Source organism: Oreochromis niloticus, linkage group LG10 (genome assembly GCF_001858045.2).
Source record: "Oreochromis niloticus isolate F11D_XX linkage group LG10, O_niloticus_UMD_NMBU, whole genome shotgun sequence".
Taxonomy (NCBI): domain Eukaryota; kingdom Metazoa; phylum Chordata; class Actinopteri; order Cichliformes; family Cichlidae; genus Oreochromis; species Oreochromis niloticus.
Window position 1 is genome coordinate 32,723,960 of NC_031975.2, and position 26,838 is coordinate 32,750,797.

A 26,838-nucleotide genomic window follows, 5' to 3' on the forward strand; every position below is an offset into this window, starting at 1 on the left:
GGAGGGATTCAGGGCGCGTTCACACCTGCGTCTGTTCAGCCTGTTTAAATGAAGCTGGTTGGAAGTTGTGAATTTGGAGTCATAAATGACCTGTAGAATAACTTTGAATCTTTCCGGCTGTTAAAAGACTACATTTTGTGAATTTATCTGCTAATGACATAAAAAAAAAATTTTGTGCTAACAATATATTTTATTTGAGATTATTCCATTTTTTCTCATCGTTATGGAAGAACATGTAAAAAACAGATGAGTGGAAACACCTTTAATAATCTGTTACTCCATTTATCAGTTCACTGATCTGAGGGACAGGAGGGTGGTAACCAGCAGGGGGCAGCACAGGGCAGTCTGACACCAATTCGGGGCTTCATGTGCTTCCTCAGTTTTATTACAGTTTTTGCCCGTTGCTTGAACAGATTTTGCAAAACTGTGCTCATTGTGCCAAAACTCTAAACACAAGTAAACATGACACAACACTGGGAAATATACTATGAGTATATGTTGGCTATTGTATGGACCTAGTTTTGCATGATGATGCAGAAGCCCTCGAAGGCTTATGGCGGCACACAATGTGATATTTCCCCCGCGCTGCCCTGGGACGTGCACAGTTGCCCTTTGGCCAATTACATTACGACCCCGTCGTCTTGTTTTGCACAGGTCGAATCCAGCTTCATCAATGAAAATGAATTCATGAGGCTGTGCAGCTCCATCCATGGCCAAGATTCTCTGTAAAAAAAACAGAACATATTACTGTACTACAGTGCTACACATACAGAACCCTCACCCCAGCACACAGGTACCTGTGCAGCTCTCAGAATGGATCCATGTGGTGCTGATATGGTACATATTCAGCTGCTACTGGATTTCACCAATACTGTACTGTAAATGTAAAGGACAGTTACACTTACCCGTACATATTCAGCTCGACGTCCTTTGACCCTGTCACTGTTCCTCTCAAATGGGACTGTAGAGCTGCTTCATGGTGATGCTGTGTTTTCCCAAGATGCGTCTGATGGTGGTGATGCTCACATGGGTTATGTTGTTGAACACTTGCCTGTCTGCAAGTATTGTCTTTCGTAGCTGGTGGAGACGGATGGCATTGTCTGCCCTCACTAGGTCCACAACGGCAAGTTCCTGCTGTTGTGTGAACAGGCGTTGGCGTCCTCCCCCAGAAGGTCTACGAGTCATTCTAGAGACGTACAACCACATATTGTCATCGGTTTGCTTATTTTTCTTACAGTACTTTACTGTATATACTGTATCATCCACTGTACAACACTGTACTTCAATATAAGTAATCATGGTATGTTTCACAAAAACTACCACTTTGGCTGCAGAAGGAGCATTAGCACCCTGCAATATCCTGTACACTTGATATGGTCATGTGATATACTGTAGAACAGTGCTATAAGAACCATCTGAGTAGAGTAGAAGGTAGAGAGGTGACGACATACCTGTTTTCTAGTCGGAATGTTCTTATTACAGATGCCACTGTGAAGCGGCTTAGATGTGGGTGGACTCTCTGCCCAGCTTCCCTCATGGTCGGGCCATGGTTGATGACATGGTCCACCAAAGTTGCTCTTATATCATCAGAAATATGGGTCCGAGCATGTCGTCGTCGTCGTCGTCGTCGTCGTCGTCGTCGTCGTCGTCCTCCTCCTCCTCCTCCTCCTCCTCCTCCTCCTCCTCCTCCTCCTCCTCCTCCTCCTCCTCCTCCTCCCCCTCCATCCGTGCTTGCAAAGTTCTTGAAATGGCTAAACTGAGGGCTTTTTGTAGTTGGCTGATTGGTGTTCAGTTTTGCAAGTAAGTGCCTTCAGGTGTGTATTTGAGTGGTTGCAATTACCTGATGTGTTTTGTGTTTTGGATACATGTGTTTTCCAAATGGCACCCTGAAATTTCATTTTTGAACGAAGCATCTTATGTATGAAATAGAGTGTAGTATGCAGGACCATGTGTGTTGCATGAAGGAGTAAGTGTGTTGCATAATTGCAACTAGAGTGCAAAGCAGCGCTTTTGTTTAAGGTATGGGTACATGTGTTTGAGGTATGGTAATACAAGCTTCAAGTTGTGTTACTTTAGTCTAAGCATGGGTTTATAGTGTTTAAGCAACGGGCAAAAACTGTAACAGTACAGCACAGCCTGTTCAGAAGCATTAGACTTTCCAGAGGCTACGATTTACAGGTGTTCCCTAAATGCATCAAAATGGCCGCCGGATGATTTCTCAGAAGCCGTTTGGAGGGAGAAAGTTTTCACAGGTGAAGGTTCCACCTTCAATGACGGCAGACATGTTGGTGTTCTGATTAAAGATGGAAGCATGACCGCCTTTAACAACCAGCCAATAGGAAAGCAGCATGAAATGATGCTCTGACCAATGGAAGTCAAATGTTTAAAAAAACAAAACATTAAAGATTCAAACGAAGAGGAATGTTTGGTTTAGGTGTGCTGACAGCTGATTGTCTGTATGATTGGCTGTCCAGCTGTTACCATGACAACACCTAGGATGATGCAGTAAGGCTCACAGAAAGGTGAAAAACATCAGTGCATTCATAGGAGCAAAGCCTGTTTCTCCATACAGGAGCTGTCATCACCAACAAAGCCTTTTATACACCTCAGTGTTCAACTCGTCATTTCTCATTATCACACATAACTTCATCAGTGGTTTGGTTTTTCTGCATGTGTGTTCTTGTCAACAGCACCTTTTAAAGAATATATTTACAAAAAACTGGTGATGTGTTCAATACTTATTGTACCTGCTTTATATTCTGAGGTAAAGACTCCACAAGAATACAGAGGAAACCCAAACAATCAGATGGTGCCCCACGATTAAGTACTTGGCAACAGTAGGAAGGAAAAACTCCATTTTAACAGGAAGAAACCTCCAGCAGAACCAGGCTCAGGGAGGGGCGGGGCCATCTACCGGGTGGGGTGAGGGGAGGAAGACAGGACAAAGACGCTGTGGAGGATGATAATGATTCAATGCAGAGAGGTGTATAAACTCATAGTGAGTGAAGATGCACCCAGATTCCTCGATTCTGGATTGAATAGGGAGCCAATGAGCCAATGATGAGAAGCCAGTATGGGAGGAACAGGGTGTCTTCTTCAGGGAGGTTTTAGAGAGCGAGACGTCTTTGAGGTCCTAAAAGAAGTCCTCCTCTGTCATGACATTCTGAGCTGCTGTTAACTCGAACTCTGCTGTTTCTACAAGAACTTCTGTGGCAGTTTAACCTTTTCATTACCGGGGTTTGTAAAAGTGTGGCAGAGAGCTCCCAGCATATCCACACCACTGACCCCAGGTTTACTGTGTTTACCACAGTGTGGCTCTGATTCACTGTGCACTCGCTAACCTTTAGTCTGATCACCAGAGTTCTGCACAGACATGAAGTATTCACTGAGTTCTCCATGTGGAGGATCTCGAGTTCTTCATCAGTGCATCGGACCGGAAGGCCACAGGTCAGTGAACGCCTCATGTTCTGGGGGGTTGGATTTGAAACGTCTGTGCTTTCTGTTGTAACGATGGAGGTTTTGAGGTTGAGTAACTTCTCTTTGGTCGCATTTCCGCGAGCGTCTCTTTCACCTTATAAGGTCTCCTCCTTCATAAAACTTCTTCCTGTCTGCTTCACCCCTCCCCTCCAACCACGTCCTGTGTCTCTGCTTAGCGCCCAAACCGCCAAAGCCGATTGGTTTGGAGATACGATGACATGCAGTGAAAAACAACACTGTAATAAGTGTGATGTTGAGGCCTTCGTTGTTTGTCCTGAACATTAAAACACGGTTTCATATCCCTGGACGGTGGCGGCAGGAGGAAACGAGTCCTCATTGAAAAAAATCATGTCAGAGCATCTTCCTCTCTGCTCCACCCTCAGCTTCACCACAGGCGTGGGTTTCTCTTGTGATGCAAAGAGCTCAGGCAGCACTGATGAAACAAAAAAGGAGAAACGAGAGAAGAAATATCTGCTCGACTGACCCAACTTCCTCTCAGAGCCGAGGAGACGTCCTGCAGCTTCCTCTGTTTACATAGATGCGCAAAAATACAGGCCGAGGTCGACAAACTGACACAAACATGCTAAAAATATGAATGAATATCAGTCAGAGACGGAACACAAGCATTATTATTGGTGTTTGGGTTTTCAAAGGCTGAAATTATTGATGAAATTCAATATTTTAAAAAAGAAACAAAGAAAAAAACTAAACTAAACCTTAGCTGGATAGCAGAAATGTGAGCCGTAAACAAAATGTTGGGTGACCTCACTGATTCCTCGACTCCAGCATTAGCACTTTGACCCCCCCGTTTAGATTTTTAGCAGCCTGAGGTGACTGAACAAAGGCACCACACAGACTCGGGTACCTTCTAATCAACCTGCTCAGAAACATCCAATCAGCATCCGGTACAGAGGCGAGAGCTGCCTGCCATGTTCAACCCTTAAAGAAATAATCATGTTTACAGCTGGATACAGAAACTGGTTTGGTCTCTGTAGATAATTTCCTCCTTCATAACAACTGTTTAGATTCTGTTACAAATACATTCAGTAAATTTTTTTTGAGTTGTTTAATAGAACAAACATTTTGTACTCACAAATTACTGTGTAATTATATCGTCCATCAAACTGATGCAGTCTGTGCTAAGCATCCAAAAATGTTAGTTCAGCTTCTGCTAACAGAGGCCAAGAGCAGCTAATAGAGGCTAACAGTAGCTAACAGTGGCTAACAGATGCTAACAGCAGTACTTCCCAACAGTTCAGCATACACTAACCCCAGCCCTCACGCGGCATTGCCAGCTGAGGTAAACAGCCTTGCACAGATAGAAAGAACTCGCCCACCAGCGTAAATTTAGAGTACAGAGAGAGGCTATTCATTTCTCTTGGCTGAATAAAACATCCTCCTATCCTGGCCTCCGTAGCTACAGTTATGTGGCTGAAGTGGGTAAGAAAACAGAACTCAGTTGGATACAATCTGTAATCCATATAGTGGTGAAAAGGTTTACACACTGTAAAGGTAAAGTTTGCATTATTAGGGGCGTGTCCTTTTTGTATTAAAGGTGGATGGCAATGCGGGCAGCTGTAGCTGCTAACTGTCTGCTTTTTTTTGGTGCCTTTTGTACCTGCCAATCACAAGGCAGGACCACTCGAACCCCCTGTTTCCACTTCCTGCTCCTCTGTGACTCTGATAGGACCGTAATCTCCAAAGTGAGCATCAGACCTGAAACCAGAGAGCGAGACCATAAAGTGATCGGGAGAGAGTTCACTGAGCAGAACGCACATTTTCCCATCGACTTTTGTACACGCAGACAACCAAAGGAGTCGCCCCCTGCTGGAGATGAGAAGGAATGCATTTTTAAAAGCTTCAATTATTCGACCACTAGTCAGATTTTTTTTTTTTTTTTTTTAAAACACAACAACATTTGAAGAAACTCTTCATGATGACAAAACTGCATTCAGTAATTAATGCTTAAACACTGTTTAGCCGTCAAGCTGCAGCTGTGTGATGTTCACAGAGGAAATAATTAGAACACAGTGGGTGCAGGAAGCAGTCTGAGCTGATGTGATCAGATAACCGTGACGTCTTTCGTAGCAACTCTCTTGTAAAACTGATTTAAGTTCTTCATTTGTAAACAAACTGACTCTAACTGAGAACAGTGTTTGTGAGCAAAAGTCTTCCTTCCACTTCTGAGCGCTCAGCGGTTTCACAGGTTTAAATGTGACGATCGTGCAGACTGAGCTCAGAGACGTCAGGTTATTGAGCATGAGCTGAATTAAACCAGGTTTAATTGATGGACATGAAGCTGCAGGACGATCAGAAACAGAGCGAGGTGATGAACATGTGACAGAACATGAGCTCTCTCTCTCTCGCGCTCTCTCTCTCTCTCTGAAATGACTCTGCTTCTATATTTAACCTGCAGGCCAGCTCTCTCTCTCTTTCACACATACTCGACATAAGCGAGGCGGCTGAGAGACGACGAGCAGGATGGAGGTAAAACTTCTCAAACTTTGCTTTCAGCTGCTGCTGGGTTTACACGTGTGTGTGTGTGTGTGTGTGTGTGTGTGCTCTGCTGCATCAGAGTGGAGTTTAGATCAAAGTCGAGCACACTGCACAGTGAACATTTTAATAGGAACTGCTGCAGTTTCGCCATCACTATGAGCAGGCGCTCAGTGTGGCGTCCACATATTTCTGCTCATTTTGGCTTCACTGACGCAGTGACAAACCTGCAGGTTAGGTGAGGTGGCGTGCACTGAACGTGTGCAAACTGTGAGTCAGATTTCTTTGTCTCTTTATCACAGCTCAGTTTGAACGCCTGCTGAAGCTCGTATGATTCCACGGAGGCCCAGAACTTATCTCTGCTTTAAAAATAGTTATCAGTTAACAACGAACCGAAGCCTGCTCTGTCCTCACAGGATGTGGAGAGTCACGTAGGCCTTCCTGACATCAGGGCTGGATTACTGACTCTGTGCTCGGAGCGTCTTCACCTGCACATGGTCCCAGTACAGCTGCATGTTGTGTATGAAAGCATTTTAGCCGCCATCATGTTGTTGTTGTTCTGGGGCAGGGAGTGACCATATTCAGATGAGAGGGTGGCGTGCTTGCCAAAAAAGGAGCTCAGACTTGTTGTACGCTCTGTTAGTACAGTGACCTCCCAGCAGCCATATTATTGGTCACATGACGTCATTAAAAAACGCCCAACAGCACAAACAGAGGTCCGGTTCAGGGAGTCCAGTTAGCTGAGGTGAAGCTAGCAGACAGCTAGCAGCTACAGCCGCCTGTGTCTCCATCCACCTGTCAGTCAAAGAGGCCACGCCCCTAACAGCGCAAACTTTAAGTCTTAATGAAATTTAAATATGATATTATGAAAGGGAGAAATAGAAAAAGCTTTATATGCTGTCGAGCTGGGGATTACTGGAGCCCCTACTGGATGTTTGGGGAACTGCAGTTTTTGGTACTTTGACGTCTGAGAGCTTGAAGTTGGCTGGTGGTAAAAAGCATTTGTTTGTAACCACTGACACTAAAGGTGACGGTGCACGCTGCAATTCAAATCCTATTGTGATCAAAGAAATGAATAACATCTGTGAGTATGTGAGAATACAACAGTTAAATCATCTGACACTCTGGTTGTCGGTCACTATCATGCTTTGTTTGTATGGAAACATCAAAAACACTTGTTGAGCTACAAAGTCGGTGTCAAAGGCTGCAGCTCCTCTAATGTCCACTTCCAAAAGTGACTCAATCTTCCGATAACTTAGGACTCCACCTTCTTTTCCAAATATGGTCACTTCCTGCTGTGAAAGAATAAAACATGGGAGCCACCAAGAAACTAACGTTGAGGACACCTGTGGGTGACGTCACAGTGAGTGGACGATGAAAACGTTGAAGAGTCCTCAGAGTTTTAGCAGAAGACGTAACACCTTCATCTTCAAGGACGTCTGGGACATGAAGTCAGACAGATCATTGAAGGCCTGAAGGTTCGATTCAATAACTGCCAATGGGCCCCATAGCTGTACACACACTCACACACACACACACACTCACACACACACTCACACACACACACACACACAATAGCAAAGAGGAAGTGGCTTAACGGCTTTTTTTTGTTTTTTTCATCACTTTCTAACTTCAGTTTATGGGTCAAACACACACCATGGAAACAATGCACACGACTCTGAGAGGGCGTGTGTGTGTGAGTGTGTGTGTGTGTTTATGTGTGTGTGTGAGTCCTCGAGGCGATGTGATTTCATTATCTGTTGAATGTCAGCAATGTGAGGCCTTCGGGCCGGATCAACCACACGTCAACAGCTGTGTTGGTGTGTCCCTGAATATCTGCTTTTGTGGGGACCTGTGTGTGTTCCGGCTTTGTGAGGACAGGCAGGCCCATCTCCCTGTGGGACAGGTCCTATAAATGTGCTGTTTGAGGACTCTATTTTTTGGTCACTGTCGGTCAAATGGAACGCCGCCAGAATCGCGACTGCGTCGTCCGTGCAGAGTGGGTGTTTTCTTGCTGTTCACATGTCGGCGTGTATTTATTTTTAAAGCTTTTAACATTCCTCCGAGCTGAAGAATCGTGGCCGCGTTCTCTAATGCAGAAACACGAAACCATCAACTGAATCTCTGCAGCTCAAAGTCTCAAAGTCGCCATCATCCAGCAAAACAGAGGGTTTGACAACAGTGTGACTTTAAAACTGAACATATAGGTCATGTTATTCAAAGCATCACCGTGGCAACCGAGAAAACAGGGCTTTATTTTATCTCAAACCGTGAGTCTATTTAATGCCCGAACCTGAAACACTGATCAATAACATGATAAAACATTCAAATATAAATAAAGTTTAGGGCCATGTGACCAAGGAACCACACCCACTTCGAAGCTTGCAGCATTCATTCATGCACAGCTCTCTGAGCTCTGCAGCAGCTCCGTTCTTCTCTTTTTCAGTCGTTCTGTTGCAGATCTGCTGCTGTGCTTGGATCTTTGTCCTGCTCATGACCCAGTTTGGTCCCAGCTTCAGCTGTGGGACAGATCTGAGTTTAGTAAACAGAGGAGTTCACTCAGACCATCGGCTGACAGCTCGTCTGAGGTGTATGGTTTTGAGCTTCATGGGCGTGGCTGTAGCTCAGGTGGTAGAGCGTGTCACCTCGAGTGGTTGGTGGTTTGATCCCAGTCTGCTCCAGTCTGCATACTGGCCAAGGGCGTAGATTTGCCATGGACGGAAGGGACATGTCCCCACCAATAATTTGATCTCTTCGAGTAAAGAAAAACAAACCCGATAGAAAGAAAAAACCGATCTGTCAGCGTCTCATTCACCCAGCGGTGCAGAAAGAGTTAAATTACGTTTTCTATTGGAGTCCTACCTCATGTGACAAATATGGCCAATGTGATTGGCTGTGCCTTTCAGGGAGCTCTGTTTAGTTTTAGCAGCGGCCGGGTCCTCAGGTGGACACAGCCTCTGAATTTGGACACCCCCAGCCTGTTTCCGGCCGGACAACAATAACGGTGACATTTAACTTAATTTATCCGATAAATAAACACTGTAAGATTCAAGTTTTTTGTATATATATGTATATGTATACCACTCCCCCCACCAACAGCCCTTTTGAATGTCTTGCTAATTCTGAGGTCTAAATGTTGGCAAGTATGTGCGAGGCTTTGGCCCACATCAGTCTAAAATTGTATGTAACCATGAATAACGTGTTGCCATGTCCACCAGGAGAGACTGGACAGTGTAGATGTAAAACAAATATGCCAGCAGTTCATCTCAGCTAACGAGAGGAGCAGGCATGTGTTTGGCTCCTTCACATAGTGGACATTGAGTTGTTGTGTGGGGCACCAGTAGTCCATGTCTGTTGCTGTAACAGTAGTTCATGTTTAGAATAAAAAGTCCCAGCTCACTGAGCTGATCGGGGCAATAGTGCCTAAAATGTTGCATAATTTTGCTGACAGATCTTTTACTTTGTGGTAATCTTAGATGAGTAGTTTTATGGACAAAAACCAGCAGGTCATTCAGTGTTCCCTTAGTGCTAATGTATCAGAGATGTTGGTGTAATATAACTGAAGGAATGTTGTTAAGTCCTTAAAGTCATATTCTTTATTGTCATGACTGTATTTTTATTTTTGTATGATACCTGATTTATATGGAATATGGCTGAAGTAAACTAAAGCCTAAAATACTTAGTCAGTCATTTGTTTAATAGTAATTTAACATTATATAATTTACATATAAAACTATAACTTGTGATTTTAAATGGTTTAAAAGCATGTAGAATAGCATATGTAGGCAAGTATATTTCTCCTTTTTTTTTTATCAAGAAGCAAAGACAAAAACAGGGCAGAGTTCGGTGGTTGAATCATCCGTCCCCACCAACGCCAAAACCAAATCTACGCCCTTGATACTGGCAACATACCAACCCCAAACTGCTCCACGTGCATCCATGTGATAGACAGTGCTCACAGTAGAAACGTGCTACATACGAACAAACATCTCCACTGTGGTCTCATCTGTTGAAGAAGAAGCAGACCCAGGCTGTGCTGGGTTTTTGCTGGCATGAACTTTGACCTTTAACCTGCTAACTGAGGCCTGTAGAAGCTGAGATGGAGAGTCTCTGGTGTGAGAGGTTTTCACCTTTTTGTCAGTAAAACTCACATGAAAACGATGGAGGGAGATTTGTGTTACTGAGCACAGATGAAAGCAGCTGTATGAAGACGCTGCAGCGTCTGCAGACAGACCTGAGCCCGGGAACTTCCCCAGAACACAAACTATTATCAGGGCCGAAGGATCAAAATCCCCTAAAAGAACTGAAAGTCGTACGAGCTGCGACTCTGATGGACGGACGAGAAACTAAAGTTTAGTTTCTGAGTGTGAAAGTTTGAACAAATCAAAGAAACGTTTCAGTTTTAACTTCCTGTTGTTTGGAAACGAGTCAAGTCACTCTAAAGGAAACACCAATGAGGCGGCGCCTCAAACGCCACAAACAGCCTGAGGCTCTTCATCCTCTGAGCGAACGAGCTGACACGCCTCCATCCTGACATGGTTACAACGCTGCCAACACACCGCCACACAGGAAGTACTCTACAGCTCCGGAACATACCTACAAATCATGTTTGCACTATTTTACATATGCCTCTGTGGGGGCGGGGTCTAAAGCCGACTCCAGTTTCTCGCTCTTTGTTCTCAGGAATAAATGAACCAAAATGATCAGGATACCAAGTTACACCTTCCTCAGATTACAGACATCAATGAGCAGTGACGTGTTGACTCAGAATGGAGGCGGGGCTTCAGCCTTCACCTCAACACCTGTCAGCTCACCATCTGAAAGCTGCAGGTGGGACAGACGTTCTTACCAGCGTTGTCTGTAGAGTCGCCGTCCATCCTGCTGCAGCGCGCAGAGGAAAGATCCAGGTGTGAATGATCTCAGAGTGGGCGAGGCATCGCAATGAGACAAACTCCTAAAAATCTTTAACACGATGAAATCTGCTGCAGACACATCGCTCGTGTCTATCGTTACTGATATCATCACCGCCTTCACCTGCTCGCTCACCTGGTCTCTCCTCTCCGTCCTCAGGAGCAGGCTCCATCGCAGCGCTCTGTGGCTGAACTCGCCAGGAGGTTCAAAGGTGCGGCTCCGCCACAAAGTCCCGCCGGGAATGAACAGGTGAGTGTGACGACAGCCGGCAGGTACACTGCACACAGCAGGGCGTAGACACGTCCAGTGCAGACCTGCTATCATCAGCCAGAAACAGTCAGATTTATGGACTCAGTAAGAATCAGTAACTCATATCAGACTCATACATGGTGATAGGATCTGTCGGATTCAGGGAATCAAACTGGCAACCTTTTAGGACAGGTGTCCATACTGGGAGTAATGGTCTTTTTTTAACTGCTGTTTGTGTTGTTTACCAGGAGAAGCTGGTCAGACGGCGACCGCCCCGCACCTTACAGCTGTCCAAATCCCAGGGAGACGAGCAGGAGGTGAGACAGAGATGAGATTAGGAAACGTGACAAAATGATGAAGACTCCTGAAACATGTTCAAAGCCAGCGATGGTCTGATGGGGCCCTGATGTGTGAAGGTTCAGTTAAAGACTACAGAGACACAAAAACAACACAAATGGCAGGAAACTGATTTATGACTCAGAAAAAATGACAAAACTATTTAGTTCAATACATTTTATTTTTTTACTTTTTTTTTTTTTAATTTAGTCTCAAATCACAATAAAACAGAGAAACTCCACCAATCAGACCGCCGCCTCAGAGCAGCACGTGGCGACAGCGAGAAGGAAGAACTCTCTTGTAACAGGAAGAAACCTGCGGCATAACCAGGCTCAGGAAGTGTGAAGTGCTTCTGCAAAGGAAGCAGAAAAAGTCAAAAACACCTCAAACATCTTCACTGATGACCACCATCGATGACGACTTTCGTGCCGCGCTCCGTCCGCTCCGTGGTTTGGTCGTCATAAACCCGAATCAGAGCCGACTGGGTGTCTGGACCACCTCATCCAGCTGCTTTCCATTCCAAGGAGTCGCACCTTTTCCGAGGCTGAGCCCTGCGACCTTGTGGGGGAAACGCCGCTGTGTTTCCTGTCACTGACTCATGACCACAGATATGTAGGTGGAGCATCCTCTCTTCATCACAGCTGCCCAGTTCGTCCCGCTCGATACAAACAGGAAGTAGACACAGATCCTGGATCTGCTGGACATTTCTTCTTGTTAAATGGGAGTTTTTCCTTTCCACTGTTGCCAAGTGCTTGCTCTGATTGTCTGAGTCTCTTTCCTACAACAATCAGCACCTCGAGGTGTCTGTTGTTGTAAACTGTCCTTTATATCTAAAATTTAGTTAAACTGTTTGTGATATTTAAGTTTGATCCAATAATCGTCATTCCTGGAGTCCACGCACCCTTCAGAGGAAACTCGAGTCTTCCGCAGTTGAGAGGGAGAAACCCCCCATAAGCATGATGGGATATATTCTCAAAGGAAATCCCTGAACTGTGACTGAACACTTTAGTCTTATACAGTTTCACAGTCTTCTGGTGTGGTGTCGGAAAAAAAGGCACAAAAATTAAAACATGACAGGTGAGAGCTGAGGTCACGTTCCCGAGGAGCTCCTCCTCCTCTGGTGTCCACGTTTACACGAAGATCTACGAAATAAACTCACCTGTGTGTGTGTGTGTGTGTGTGTGTGTGTGTGTGTGTGTGTGTGTGTGTGTGTGTGTGCATCAGCCTCCTGCAGGTGGCCCAACGTCACCTGTCAAAGTCAAGAGGAACTCTGGTCTAATTGAGAAAATCCAGGTGAGTCCAGCAGGTTTCTGCTGCCCCCTGCTGGTGTAAACATGCACCGACATCACTCTGACACTCTGACATCACTCTGACACCACTCTGACACTCTGACATCACTCTGACATCACTCTGACATCACTCTCTGCAGGCTGAACTCGTGCTCTCACCCACGGGTCCTCCAATGAAGAGCCCCGGCATCAGGATGCTGCCTCTCAACTTCCCCCTGCCCTCCCCTGGCTCCGCCCCACCTGCTACCTCAGTAACCACCTCGTCCTCAGCGACCCCCACCAGCCCAGTCGCCTCCTCTCCTGTAACTGAAACGGAAGGCCCCGCCTCTTTTGAGGAACCTGCCACTGTGTTGGAGGGATCGGTCCTGCAGAGCATCAACAAGGTGAGACCCCCCGAGACGTTCACGAGATGCATTCAGTGACCTGTAAATACCTGCGCCGGCCAGCCTAAACATTCAGTTTATCACCCTTTGGTTCTCCTCCAGGGCAGAGCTCGCCACTCCATCCGCCGCCGTCCTCCATCACGCCGCCACAGGACATCCAGCAGTGGAGAGGTGGAGGTCAAAGACGCAGCAGATACGCAGCTGAGTTCCCCAACTGACCCCGCCGACAAAACTGCAGCAGGCGTCGAGCAGGACGGCAAGCAGGACGGCGAGGGTGACGTGTTCAAGAAGGAGGATCCAACAGACGCCCCATTGGCTCCTGAGAAAAACCAACCTCACAAAGAGGAAGAGCCAAAGAGCGGTGACGGTGATGTGAAGGAGGGAGAGAAAGGGTCTGTGGAAGGAGAGGAGGAGGAGGCATCATCATCATCATCAGAGAAGAAGGAGGAGGAGGAGCCGAGCTCGCCAGTGACGCAGAAAAAGGACCTGACCGAAGACGCTACACAGACAGACGGCAAAGAAGAAGAACAGAGCGAGGTAAAGTACCTGTTCATCTTCCAGTGTGACATCAGTGCAGTACTCTGTGTACTTTGTGTACATGTACTTCATCGCTGAAGCTGAAAAACTGTGACGCTTCCCCCACAGGAGGCGACGAGCTCAGCCCGATGAGGAGCCACACGTCGACGAGCCCCTGGAGTTCTGGGAGGGAAACCCTGTATCAGCTACACCTGACTGAAGAGGCCTGCAGACGCTCGGGAGGCAAATATTTAGAAACTGTGAGGCGCCGCCCGCCATCTGCGAATGAGCGAAGACGCTCAGCCAATCGTGCGAAGGTCCAGCCGAGCTCGTTTACCTCCACCTTCGACTCAACGCCTTTCCACACCGCAACACTGCATTCTTCCTGTTCAGCCATAGATACTGTGACCTGTCTGTTCTTACTGTGTGGTGCCTTCAGTGATGATGATGATGATGATGATGATGATGATGATGAGTGGTTTGTGTGTGTGTCTTTCTGTTTAAAGCCATGTTTGTAATGAAAAGTGATCTCCACAGCTGTGAGGGGAATCCTCGAAGCCTCGTTAGGTTTGATTGATTTCCGGGAACCTCCGAGGTTTTGATTGGATCACGACACACAGCCTGAGGAGGCGGTGATGTCACAAAGTGCTTCTGATGATGAAGTTAAAATACTTTTGCTACTGTAATGATGATCTGCTCTGTTTCATTTTATCTGGCAATGCTCAAAGAAATAAAGAGTTGCTAATGAGTGCTGATTTTTCTGTGAGGTTCAGAGAAAATAACCTGCACGTTTCCTCCATCACATCCTCACAGCTGCAGGATGACAGAAGAGAGTGCGAGCAGCTACCTGTCAGTCAAACAGGCCACGCCCCTGATAATGCAAACTTATCAGGGGCCTTAATAAACGTTAAACACATGAAGGTGGATGTCATCTGGCCCACTGGGCTCTGGTGAAGTACAGAGTAGAAATTTGAGACTTAAAACTTTTTAAAATACAGTTTAATCTTTACTGATAAAGAATCATCGTAGTACTCCAAATTAACAATAGGTTAATCTATTACAATGGTACACAACGTGTGAGGAGGAAACAGTGGGAAGGAAAAACTCCCTTTTAACAGGAAGAAACCTCCGGCAGAACCAGGCTCGGGGAGGGGCGGGGCCATCTGCTGTGATTGGTTGGGGTGAGAGAAGGAAGACAGGATAAAGACATGCTGTGGAAGAGAGACAGAGATTAATAACAGATATGATTCGATGCAGAGAGGTCTGTTAACACATAGTGAGTGAAGAAGAAACACCCAATGCATCATGGGAATCCCCGGCAGCCTACGTCTATTGCAGCATAACTAAGGGAGGATTCAGGGTCACCTGGTCCAGCCCTAACTATATGCTTTAGCAAAAAGGAAAGTTTGAAGCCTAATCTTGAAAGTAGAGATAGTGTCTGTCTCCTGAATCCAAACTGGAAGCTGGTTCCACAGAAGAGGGGCCTGAAAACTGAAGGCTCTGCCTCCCATTCTACTTTTAAATACTCTAGGAACAACAAGTAGGCCTGCAGTGTGAGAGCGAAGTGCTCTAATAGGGTGATATGGTACTACAAGGTCATTAAGATAAGATGGGGCCTGATTATTTAAGACCTTGTATGTGAGGAGCAGGATTTTGAATTCTGGATTTAACAGGAAGCCAATGAAGGGAAGCCAAAACAGGAGAAATCTGCTCTCTCTTTCTAGTCCCTGTCAGGACTCTTGCTGCAGCATTTTGGATCAGCTGAAGGCTTTTCAGGGAGTTTTTAGGACATCCTGATAATAATAACAAACTAATGGAACTTCGTACGCTCATTCAGCAGAAGGTAAAAACTTTCAACAACAAAACACAAGAAAAAAAAAATCCCCCCCAAAATTTAGAGACCACCATGAAATCACATCAGGCACAATAAGATGATGAACGTGACGTCCTGACCCACCTCAGAGTTAATCTTCACATCTGAACCTTCAGTGGTGTGAAACAGTGTGTGCCTCCTGCCTGTGATAAAGTGAAGCAGGGCAAAGATCTCAAACAGCAACACATCCAGCTGTGAAACAGCTGAGTCAGTGACATCATCAGTCTGAAAGGGTCACTGGGACATTTCTAAGGCTGTGAGACTCCAGTGATCCACAGTGGGAGAAATTATCCACACATGGAGAAAACCCAGGAGTGTCCGGTCAACCAAAATTACTCATCAGAGAAGAACCCAGAACAAGACCTGCAGGCTTCACATGTCTCAGCTAAGGTCAGAGGTCACGATTCAACAATAATAAAGAGACTAAACAAAAATGACGTCCATGAGTTTAAGGAGAAACTCACTGATCAGGTCAAAGTGACCAGAAACTACATTTTGTGTTTATTTTTCTTATCTTTGTCTAATATTTACATTTGTTTGATGAAAGTGTGACTAACAGGACGTCTCTGCTGTGGAGGCTCAGAGCAGCTCAGCTCTGATTTAACCTGCCGGCAGGACGAGCCGCTGCCTGGATGATCTGATTAGAGCGCGGTACGTCTCTGCGTAAGGCCGCTGATGCTCGGGCCGCGGTTTCAGGCTTTGGGTGGAATAATTACGGAAACTTTCATGGGTAACTTACTTAAAGCAAACTTTCTACATTAGAAACTAACACACAGCAGACGTTTGAAAGAAACTAAACCAAAGTAACTGCTTTAAAATAATCTGTTCTCATGACCGCTCCTCACTGCACACCTGATGGGAGCTCTGTTTCTCTATCTGCACTCCCATAAATGCCAAAGTAGAAACACCTGAATGTGTGTTTTCATCAGTGTTAATCTCACCCACAGACACGTCTGCAAGGTGCTCACCTGCACCTGTTCCTCCACATTTTTATCACTGATCAGTTAATGGACCATCACCTCACTACCTGGATTTTGGACTACCTCACCGACCGACCACAGTATGTGAGGACTCAGGGCTGTGTGTCGGACAGGGTCGTCTGCAGTACGGGGGCCCCACAGGGAACGGTTCTGGCTCCGTTCCTCTTCACCATCTACACTGCAGACTTCTCCCACAACTCCACCCAGTGCTTCCTGCAGAAGTTCTCTGATGACTCTGCAATAGTCGGCCTCATCACTGATGGGGACGACAAGGAGTACAGAGGACTGACTCAGGACTTTGTGGACTGGTGCCAGCTGAACTACCTCCAGATCAATGCCAGTAAAACCAAGGAGCTGGTGGTAGACTTCCGCAGGCACAAGCATCCTCCACTGCAACCACTGAACATCCAAGGTATGGACATTGAGGCTGTGGACAGCTACAGGTACCTTGGTGTTCATCTGAACAACAAACTGGACTGGACTCATAACTCAGACGCCCTCTACAGGAAAGGGCAGAGCAGACTGTACCTGCTGCGGAGACTCAGGTCGTTTGGAGTGGAGGGCCCACTCCTGAAGACCTTCTATGACTCTGTGGTGGCCTCAGCCATCTTTTATGGTGTGGTCTGCTGGGGGGGCAGCATCTCTGCTGGGGAGTGTTGAGAAATCAGTTTTACCCCGGTTCTTTATTATTCCTCGGGCCTTCAGAAATGGCACCGGACCCAGTAGTCATTTTTACAAAATCTTTATTCATCTTCATTTAAGCATGCACTTCTAGAAGGGAAGACGAGGCCGGTGTCCCTCTGAAACAATCTTCACCTCTTTGTTAGTTCCAGGCAGCTTTATAGGAGCGACCCCATCATAAAACCCCCCACAATGTGCTGCAAACTCTGTGTCTGTGTCTATGTGCACGAGCACGTGAGTGCCTGTGTGTGCGCATACCCGTATGTCTATGTGAGTGCACGTGAATGACTGTGTACGCGTACCTGTGTATATGTCTGTGCACATGAGTGAATGTGCATGTAGGTGTGGGTGCGTCATAACAGTCAAAGCACTGTTTGTGTGTGTCTCTGTATACGTGACTTCCTGGGGGTCATAAAAGTAATCTCCTCACCCAGGTTAAACCAAATTCCTCTACACAACATAGAAAACAGAGTTAACATATTACAAACACTGAGACCCCCACTCTGCATCCACTGGGCCATTGGCCTCTTGTTGTCTTACATTTACAGATAAGGTGGAGAGTCTCCTGCAAGCCTACTTCTAAGTTATGGCAATTATGAGTTTTTATTAAAGGTACAAGCATCAGCATCAGCAACCCCCAACTGTAGCTTCCTGTCTCCTTTTATGACAGCAGACCCTCAGTGTCAATAAATTCCTTTCCCTCTAAACAATTACACACACTCTCAAGCCTACAGCTAAGCCAAACTAAAACACAGACCAATCCTTCCTTATTACTGTGATCTAAACAAATTTAACACATTACATTCTAATAATTATTTTCTTGTACTCACAGGAGGCAGCATCTCTGCTGGGGACAGGAAGAGACTGAACAGGCTGATCCGAAGGGCCAGCTCTGTTCTAGGATGCCCTCTGGACCCAGTGGAGGTGGTGAGTGACAGGAGAATGGCGGCTAAGCTGTCATCCCTGTTGGACAACATCTCCCACCCCATGCAGGAGACTGTGACAGCACTGAGCAGCTCCTTCAGTGGCTGCGGCACCCACGGTGTGGGACGGAGAGATTTCGCAGGTCTTTCCTCCCCACTGCTGTCAGACTCCACAACAAAGACTTTGACTGATCAAACACACAAACCCACACATGTGCAATAAGACTGCTATATGTGCAATTCTTCTTCTGACGAAGTTGTATTTTTGTATTTTCCTACTCAGTTGTATATAGTATTTTATTTTATTTTATTGTATTTTATTGCATTCCAGTGTTTTCTAATTTCTGCTACATAACTTTGCACTTTTGCTGTAACAAAACAAATTTCCCACCTGTGGGACTAATAAAGGTCATCTTATCTTATCTTATCTTATCTTATCTTATCTTATCTTAAAAGGAGACCAGGTGAGCCAGTCAGTGTAAACTCTCAGTGGATCCTTGAAACATCCAACATGTTTGTCTGAAAGGACACCAAAGAGAGCCCACCTGCAGTATGAGTGCAGGTGATTACAGGTAATTAAGAGCATTTAATGAGCCGATGGTGCAGCATTGAATGTTTTTTGCCTGCTCGTGTGAAAGAAGAAGTAAAATAATCCCAGATGTTTCTGGAGCCCTGCACCGTGGAAGCAGCTGGTCTTGGTCTTCAGTGGTCTGCTTGTTTTTTGGCGTGGGCGTCTTTCTCGTTGGTTCTCGTGTGTTTCTGAACTTTTCCAGGTTTCTAGGAGCGTGCGCATCCACTCAGCTGAGCGGCGAGGAACGTCCTGCGTGGGCGTCATGTTGGGAAACCTCTCTGTGTGAACGCGGCGGTGAGGTGAGCCGGTTACATAACATTCTGCTTCCAGGGCCGCCCGCCCTCCTGCAGGCACCTGTCCTGGATCGGCCTCCGGCAGCACAGCCCTGCAGTGATCTCATTAGGGAGTTATTTTCAGTGCTTCTTTGGTTCTTCCTGCAGGACCTAAGAGGGTTACAGAGTCCCGAGGTTCGCTCGGTGCCTGCAGAGTCACAGCAGCCTGGATGTGGGCCACCTCGAGCCTCCGCCTGCAGCCTGATCGTCTTCTGTGTGGTTTCCTGTCCTGAGCAGGGTCGGAGGACTGCAGACCACCTTTAACAAGCAGCGCATCGGGCCTCGGTCTCCTCCGCCATGGGGAACCACGGCTCGAGTCTGGACGACATCCTGGCTGAGGACATGCACCACTGGTACAACAAGTTCATGAAGGAGTCCCCGTCGGGCCTCATCACGCTGTTCGAGCTGAAGGCCATACTCAACCTGAAGGGCATGAACGAGGACGCCAACCGCTATGTGGAGCAGGTCTTCTTCACCTTCGATATGGACGGGGTGTGTTCCACGTCAGTTTGTCCAGTCTGTTCTTCCGTGTTTATAGGATCTGATTCTATTATAGCACTGACACGTCGACGGGTTTAGAGCTGATTTTATTTCCTGCACCTCAGTGCTTTTGTTTTCAAAATGTTTATTAGTCTATTTCTGACCAACCTGTTCTGTCAGGCTCCCAGTATGACAGTTAGTTATGAGGCATTGATATTAATTTGAGACCAGTGTTACTAAAGTGGGGTTAAAGGTTACATGAAAGCTCAGATTAAAGGAAGAGAGGCTCTACATGGGACGTGCTTTGAAATGAAAACGTCAGATTTACAAGAGATTGAGAAAACTCCGTCTGACCCATGAAAGCTGAGAGCTCTGCAGTTTGTCAATGAGCCCAATCAATAATCAATAATGCTGACCGCGCTTTCCTTATTGATAAATCTGACTGTGGATACAGGATGTACCAAAACCAGTCATCAGATATCTAAAGGCTACGTTTTTAAAGTAGTGGACATAGAAGCTTGTGGTCGATGTTCACATACATGGCTGAATATTAAGTTTTACATAGAAAGCCGTGTTATTGTCATCAAAGTGTCACTATCCACCTGTCAGTCACAGAGGCCACGCCCCTAATAATACCAACTTTAATCCTGAATATAGTTTAAAAAGTGATCTACAGAGAGCAAACAGTTTGTGTGTCAGGCTGCAAACATGTTTATTCTGCTGTAAAGTTTAACATGGGAGTCTATGGGGACCGACTCTGCTGCCCCTGCTGGACACCAGATGAACTGCAGCTCCATGTTTCAGCCTGGAGGTTGATTCTTGTCCACATGTTCATCATAAAGATCATACATGAAACCAGATGTCAGCACATGTGAAATGTTGCTCGTACTGTGAACACGAGTCTTTAAACTCATGCAAACGTTAAAATCGTTTAAATCGCGCTGTGGTGCAGAGCACGCTCGCTCGACCGGGAGAGAGAGGACTTCCTCCTGCTCCATCGTTTCATTCGCTCTCTAAGCAGCTTACAGGGTTGTGGTGTCTGTGTGTGTGTGTGTGTGAGTGTGTGTGTGTGTGTGTGTGTGTGGTGATAAAGTTCAGTGAGGATGCTGTGATCAGGTGAAGGGCAGCAGGAGATCTCATGTACTAAAGTTATTTTATTAATATTGTAATACAGCACAAGCTTCAGTTGGCTTTGTCCTTTCTGACTCTGAGTACATTTCAGACTCAGTACTTTTTAACTCTTCAGCGTTTACTGCAGTATTTTTAAACCCGGGTATCTGTACTTCTGCCACCTCTGGATTAAAGGCTTCAGTCTGCAGCAACGACACGCTGAAAGAGCAGGAGGTATATTAACCATTTATTACAAAAAGTAGTCCACATTTCAATAAAGCTGGAACAGAAAAGGTGGTGATGAGGTTGGCCAATGGATGTTCAGGTGTAAGAGGTGCTCCCACAGAGGCCTGAAGGTGTGGAGGGTTGAGCTCTGTGTGGACGCCTTTAGGAGGCGGTTGTACAATGTGGATGGTTGGTGGTTCCATCCCGGGCTCCTCCAGCCTGCGTGGTGAAAAAAGCACTTTGAGTCCTCAAACTGAGCACCATGTGATGGACTGAAGCTGCAGTCTGACCAATCAGGAGCTGAGATTCTGTGTCAGGTGATTGGTGAATGTGCAGCCCGAGAATGCTGATGATTGTTAGTCTCATCTATGAGTTTTGCTGTTTCTCTAAATCATCATGGAAAGTGGTCATAAAACCCCTGTAAGTATTACAGTAACATAAAACTACAGTATAGTTTTCATGTGCTGAATTATTGCACAGCTGACTTGAGTTTTTACATTTTTACTTTGCAGCTGAACGACAGCGTCAAAGACTTTCTGTCACATTTGCTCTGCTTTAGTTTTGTGAAGCTGAGCAAACTTCCTCATTCAAACTGAGGTCTGAATCTTACAGGACGTCCCTGAACGCCCCCTTGCTGGTGCGGTTTTAACTCCCTGTTTTGTGTCTGCAGGACGGCTACATTAACTTTGTGGAGTACATCGCAGCCATCAGCCTGATGCTGAAGGGAGAAATCAACCAGAAACTGAAGTGGTACTTCAAACTGTTCGACCAGGACGGCAACGGAAAGATCGACAAGGAAGAGCTGGAGACCATCTTCACGGTAATGAACTCGCCACCACGCTGACACAAGCTTCATCTTCTTCTGTCTTTGAGCTGTTTAATGCTGCCTTCTCAGCTTCTATCTTAAGACAGTTTAATCCCGCTGACACCGGCCCGATTACATAAAGGTTCAGATGGTGTCATGGTGTCTTTTAAGGTCAGTCCAGCATTACATTTTCTCTCAGTCCCACAGAAAGGTTTATGTATTTATAGAAAACTGGTTTCAAACACACACCAGACATCTGCAATATTTCCAGCTTTACAGGAAAGTTGGACTGAAATCAAGAGTGTCACTCTCCACATCCTGAATCAGCAGCACAGAGAACGGGGCTGGATTAGCTGCTAATCCTCTGAAAGAGCTCAATCAATCAGTCAAGGACCAGGAAACTGAAAGTGGAACAAGCCGTTCCCTTTGTGTTCTGACCATTCGTGGACCGGAGAACATGGAGAACAAGATTACATTTACCAGGATATCTTTAAAGCATCGGAAACATCTGATTCAGCTTCTGGAGCTGGTAATCACGGAGTCTCAGACACGGATACCGTGAGCTAAACCACAGTACTGGTCGTTCCCTGCAGAGTAACCAGACTGGTGGCCAAACGCTCACACGTCAGATAAGAACTAAGAGTTAACATTATAAAAGGTTCCTTCCAACCTGAACATGAACATAAACTTAACAAACAGCTGGTGAGACCACCGCGCCCCCTCCAGGTCCTCTGTTTGTGTCCTAACGTGGATTCTTTGATCTTTTCCAGTTGAATCGCTCCTGACAGGAACGCGTGTTTGTTTCAGGCTTTCACCGGCGATGGTGGTGAAGAAGAACCTCATGACATCATTGATTCTTCTTGTTTGGACTGAGCGATCCCTGCAGCACCAATTACAGATGCTTTAAAATGAAATACCTGAAACTGACCGATACACAACGTTACACTCAGTCAGAGATTATTTTACTGAACGTTGACTCATCTTCATGATTCAGAAACTCATTGAGAATCTTGTTATTTGTCCTTGGTGTCTCCATCTGCAGGCCATCCAAGACATCACACGGAACAAAGACATCGACCCCGAGGAAATCGTCTCGCTCATATTTGAGAGGATTGATGTGAAAGGTGAAGGTAAGAAGGATGGCTGAGCCCAGCTCAGATAGTAAACTCTGTAACTCCTCTCTGCCAGATCTGGACCAAAGTCGCATGACAGCCAACAATGAACCAAATAATTAATAAACAACACCTGAAGATCCGACCTGCACCCAAAACGACTTCCCAGTATATAATCGATGGGCAGCTTTTCAACATTTTGGTCTGTGCTGTGTTTAAGAGGCATTTTATTATGTAATTATGAATTCTGACCTCTGACCCTGCAGGCGAGCTGACCCTGGAGGAGTTCATCGAGGGAGCCAAAGACCACGAAGATATCATGGACATGCTGAACACCCTGATGGACCTGACGCCGGTCTTACTGATCATTATTGAGGGCCGGACGGGGAACAACCAATGAGAGAAATGTGGAAGCAGTGAGCTGTGATTGGCCATTTGGACAGATTTAACATTACACAGTGAAAGCCTGGCTGATTTTCATGTGAAGAAGGTCATGATGGACTCTGTGAGCTGCATCTGCCAATCACCTCCAGCTGTAGGTCCCCCCACCCACAGCTCCTGCACCAGGAGTTTGTGGTGCCACACTGGTGCCACCTAGTCTTTTTCTTGGAACCAACACCACCGCAGTGGAAACAAGGGCCTCATATTCCTTTGCCATAGAGAACCTCATTTCATCCAACATTTTGCCAATTTCTACTTCAACTATTTGGAAAATGTGTCGCACTGATGCTGGACTCAGAATCAGAAAGTTGAGATGATACCTGAAGCTCAGTTTTAACAGCAACATTAATAAAAACAACTACCAAAAATAGTAATAACAATAATAACTAATAGTAATAACTCTTCAAATTACTACAAGCTGTCAGAAAGACTTTAAATCTTTTCAACATCTCAACATCAAAGATTTTCTCCACAGATTTATTCATCTGACTTTGATCTATAAGAAAAGAAAAGAAAAGAGTTTATCAATACTGAGACAGCAGCACAGTAAAAGGACCTGAACTGTGACTTTGCCTCCATGTCTGAGAATACTGCTAGAGCGATTTGTGTGCTAACAGTTTTGATTTGGAGCCGGGAGATTATCGTACAGCTGATCCTCTTAATGCTGCCAAAGGATCTGACTCTTCCTCTAGAGGAGGCTTCATCATCTCACACCCCCACGCAGGTTCATGTCGTTGAGGACAAAACTAAATGTTTCAAACACATCCTGCAGCAGTGATGTGTTTAACACACAGTCATATCAGAGTGAAGCGGTGCATTCAGGGACCAAAGCTGCTCCGTCAGCTCTTCTGGCAGCAGGCCAGTCCCACAGTCCACTCGGGTCAGGCCGGACCAAAGTAGGGCGCCTGAGGGCAGGACGACCTATCATCTCACTCACAGTGGAGGACTAAGTACATTTACTCAAGTACTATGTTTGACCTCATTTGTATGCCACTATCTACTGCTCCACGTCTCAGAGAGAAGCGTTGTACTCCTCTCAGTGAACCAAGCTAACACATCAAAGCCTCAACATGATATTAATGAAGATGTGAGCACCAGCACACCTACTCATATTTAGTGACAGAGACCAAAAGGACTCAATGAATGATGCTTTTTGAATGAGGATTAGAGACGGCATCTTGTGGCCATTGTTGGAATTGCACTTTTACTTATTTCTGCACTGACTTCAGTAGCAGTACCTAAAGATAAATCATATCTTTTACCCACTGATCACTTTGTTCTAATTCTACTGAAAGGTTCAGCAGGTTTATGTCGATGAATGCTGTGCTGTCTTCAGTTAAACGTAGTGAGCCAGCGCACATTTCCACCATTTTGGAGTGGAATTATTATACCTGAGGATGTGTCATTAATGAAGGGTGGAGGACAGTCCACAACAGAATGTCAAATATACAACATATCCAACAGTTTTATCAACCAAATATCAAAAAAAAAGTTTTCTGGTCATTTCGGGAGAAAAAAAAACTTTGGGGTTCTGAACCACTTAATCTTTGGTCAATTTTAAGTGGACGAACTGAAACAGAAAACGTTCTGTTGGTGTTGTTGGAATCTGAGAGTTATCAGAGTTTAAACAGGAAGAAATCAGCATATCATGGAGTCTATACAGTCTATACACAAAATCTGCTGTGTAGACTGTTCAGTGTTGTAAGGTATGAGAAGTCCTGTTTCCCGGACAAGACCCCAAACATGTTATAACTTCAAATTCAAAGGCACACAGAGAACCTAACATGAGATCTCACCATGCTGCTGCTGTTATAACAATGAAAATAAAGTTACTTACAAAGGAAAAAGGAGATAAACAAAAGAATAAGACTGTGAACCAGCCATCTGTTTCCTCTCTAAACTAATGAAACCAAAACTGAAGACTGTGATTAACTCCCAGCTCAACTCATAGTACACAGAACTACAAAAGCAACAAAACGTAACGCTAGTGCTGATGGAAGTGAGGGAGGATGACTAAGACGCCAACCTTCATCTCCGCCTCCTCTGGCTTTATATGTGTGTGGTGGTTCATCTGCAGCCAGTCAGCACTAATAATAAATCAGAGAGAAGAGAGCAGGTTAATGAGAATGATTAGAGATAATAACAGGATGATGGACGTGTCAGCACGTGTATAGAATGTTAGCGTAAATTAAGAGTATCCATACACAGGATACACCCCAACAGCAGGATCAGATTTTAGATGAAGTTTGCATTCACCTACTTGTGTAAAATAAATCAGACATAAGCAAAATTTGGGAAAAATGGGAAAAAAACCAGAGGTGGCTGTGTGCACAGTCCACGATCATAACTTCACTGATTTTTGAAAAATACGGTCGGCATAATCATCAGCTCAGCTGCACAAATCAGGAGCTTTTTTTTTAAATAAACCAGTTTTTCCACTGAGCCCTCTAGTGGACTCTCACAGCAGTACATATGCTATAAGTTTAAAGGACAAGCGCACTACCGGCCTGGTTTTGTGCGACAGGTCGCTCGATTAAATGTTTTAAATGTTTTATTTTTACAAGGTGACATGCGTGACCAGGTCAGGGGGGTCTGAGAATGTCTGACCAGCTAAGCTAACAGGTCCTACTGTGCAACAGAGATTTTTATGGTGAAAATGTGTCCTGTTAAAACTTTAGTTCTAACCACTCACGTTTTGTGCTGCCTTATCAATAAAGCTTTTAAGCAAACTGTGTGCTTTTCATTTAGCCCCATTAAAGAATGCATAAACACAGACGCTGTGTTTTCCTTTTTTAAGAACCTTCATCAATACTTTGTGGCAAAAACGTCAAAAACAATAAAGTTTTGTACTTTGCGATGGCACTCCAGCTGTTTACAGTTTCAGAGCAGCTGGACGGACTTACTGATGGTCTCTTTTTGGACTCCCCTGCCTCATTTACACCTGTGTAATTATGTTTTAGCTTGATTATATATTTTAGTGTATTAACATGTTTGAAAGTTTAAGTGATCCTGTCACTTGTTTTTTTTGAGACAGTTTTTAGCTGGGCTGATGTTACTGTGGTTGTAAATCTGCAGATATATATGGGGACTGATTGAACTTGTCATGTTTCTGAATCATCAAAGACGAGCGCTGTGCTTTTGTAAGTAGCAGGGACCGCCTCCCCTCCCCATGTGTCTTTGGACAAATGAATACACAAACCGTGGCTCTTTATGCACGAACGAGGAGTTCTTATACAGCAGGATGCCAAACTCAGACCAGCTGTGGGAATAGAGCTGGGCGATATAAGATTTTTTCATATCACGATATGTTTTTTCATCTCAGGCGATAACGATATATATCACGATATAAGCCAAATAACTATATTTGTAAGATTTAAATGTGCCGTTGCTCACAAGTAAAATGTGAAATAATTAGCAGCTTGTTTTGATTTAAATATTTATTTCCCATAATAAGTTCAACAGGGCAGATGTACTTAAGGAACATGAGACTTCAGTTTCAGATAAATAAAGGCAAATATTGCAAACTACACAAAAGGCAGCCGCTAAAGCGTTTAAGTTTCAAAATAGAAAAAACAAAACAGACTAAATTGTCAATTCCACTTAGAAACAAAATATTAATTCTAAAAATAAATCTTAGTTTGTTTTACAGAA

At 45.1% G+C, this 26,838-nt stretch overlaps 2 protein-coding genes and 1 long non-coding RNA gene across 5 annotated transcripts; 2 read left to right on the forward strand and 1 right to left on the reverse strand.

Annotated features, from left to right (window-relative positions):
* Positions 1-21: 21 nt before the first annotated feature.
* On the reverse strand, positions 22-7,448 carry LOC112848040 (uncharacterized). 2 transcript variants are annotated; one of them, XR_003221921.1, is made up of 4 exons: positions 6,364-7,448; positions 1,452-5,193; positions 906-1,186; positions 22-723 (listed from the first exon to the last, which is right to left on the reverse strand). It is a non-coding gene; the product is annotated as an uncharacterized LOC112848040 (long non-coding RNA). The 2 variants fall into 2 exon arrangements; XR_003221920.1 differs by having other exon boundaries at positions 906-5,193.
* dub (duboraya) lies at positions 5,877-14,402 on the forward strand. Of its 2 annotated transcripts, none has more exons than XM_005457343.3 (7): positions 5,877-5,964; positions 11,041-11,130; positions 11,379-11,447; positions 12,691-12,759; positions 12,896-13,138; positions 13,241-13,675; positions 13,784-14,402. In XM_005457343.3, exons 1-7 carry the CDS (start codon positions 5,959-5,961, stop codon positions 13,805-13,807), a joined length of 936 nt encoding a protein of 311 aa, XP_005457400.1. In that variant the 5' UTR covers positions 5,877-5,958; the 3' UTR covers positions 13,808-14,402. The 2 variants fall into 2 exon arrangements, with proteins under 2 accessions (XP_005457400.1, XP_019219219.1); XM_019363674.2 differs by lacking the exon at positions 5,877-5,964 and adding an exon at positions 9,843-10,877.
* Positions 14,403-18,059: 3,657 nt separating this feature from the next.
* On the forward strand, positions 18,060-25,956 carry guca1d (guanylate cyclase activator 1d). The gene is made up of 7 exons (XM_005457342.4): positions 18,060-18,115; positions 18,568-18,683; positions 18,885-18,981; positions 19,123-19,506; positions 21,500-21,649; positions 22,677-22,764; positions 23,013-25,956. Exons 4-7 carry the CDS (start codon positions 19,312-19,314, stop codon positions 23,144-23,146), a joined length of 567 nt encoding a protein of 188 aa, XP_005457399.1. The 5' UTR covers positions 18,060-18,115; positions 18,568-18,683; positions 18,885-18,981; positions 19,123-19,311; the 3' UTR covers positions 23,147-25,956.
* The last annotated feature ends 882 nt before the right edge of the window (positions 25,957-26,838 follow it).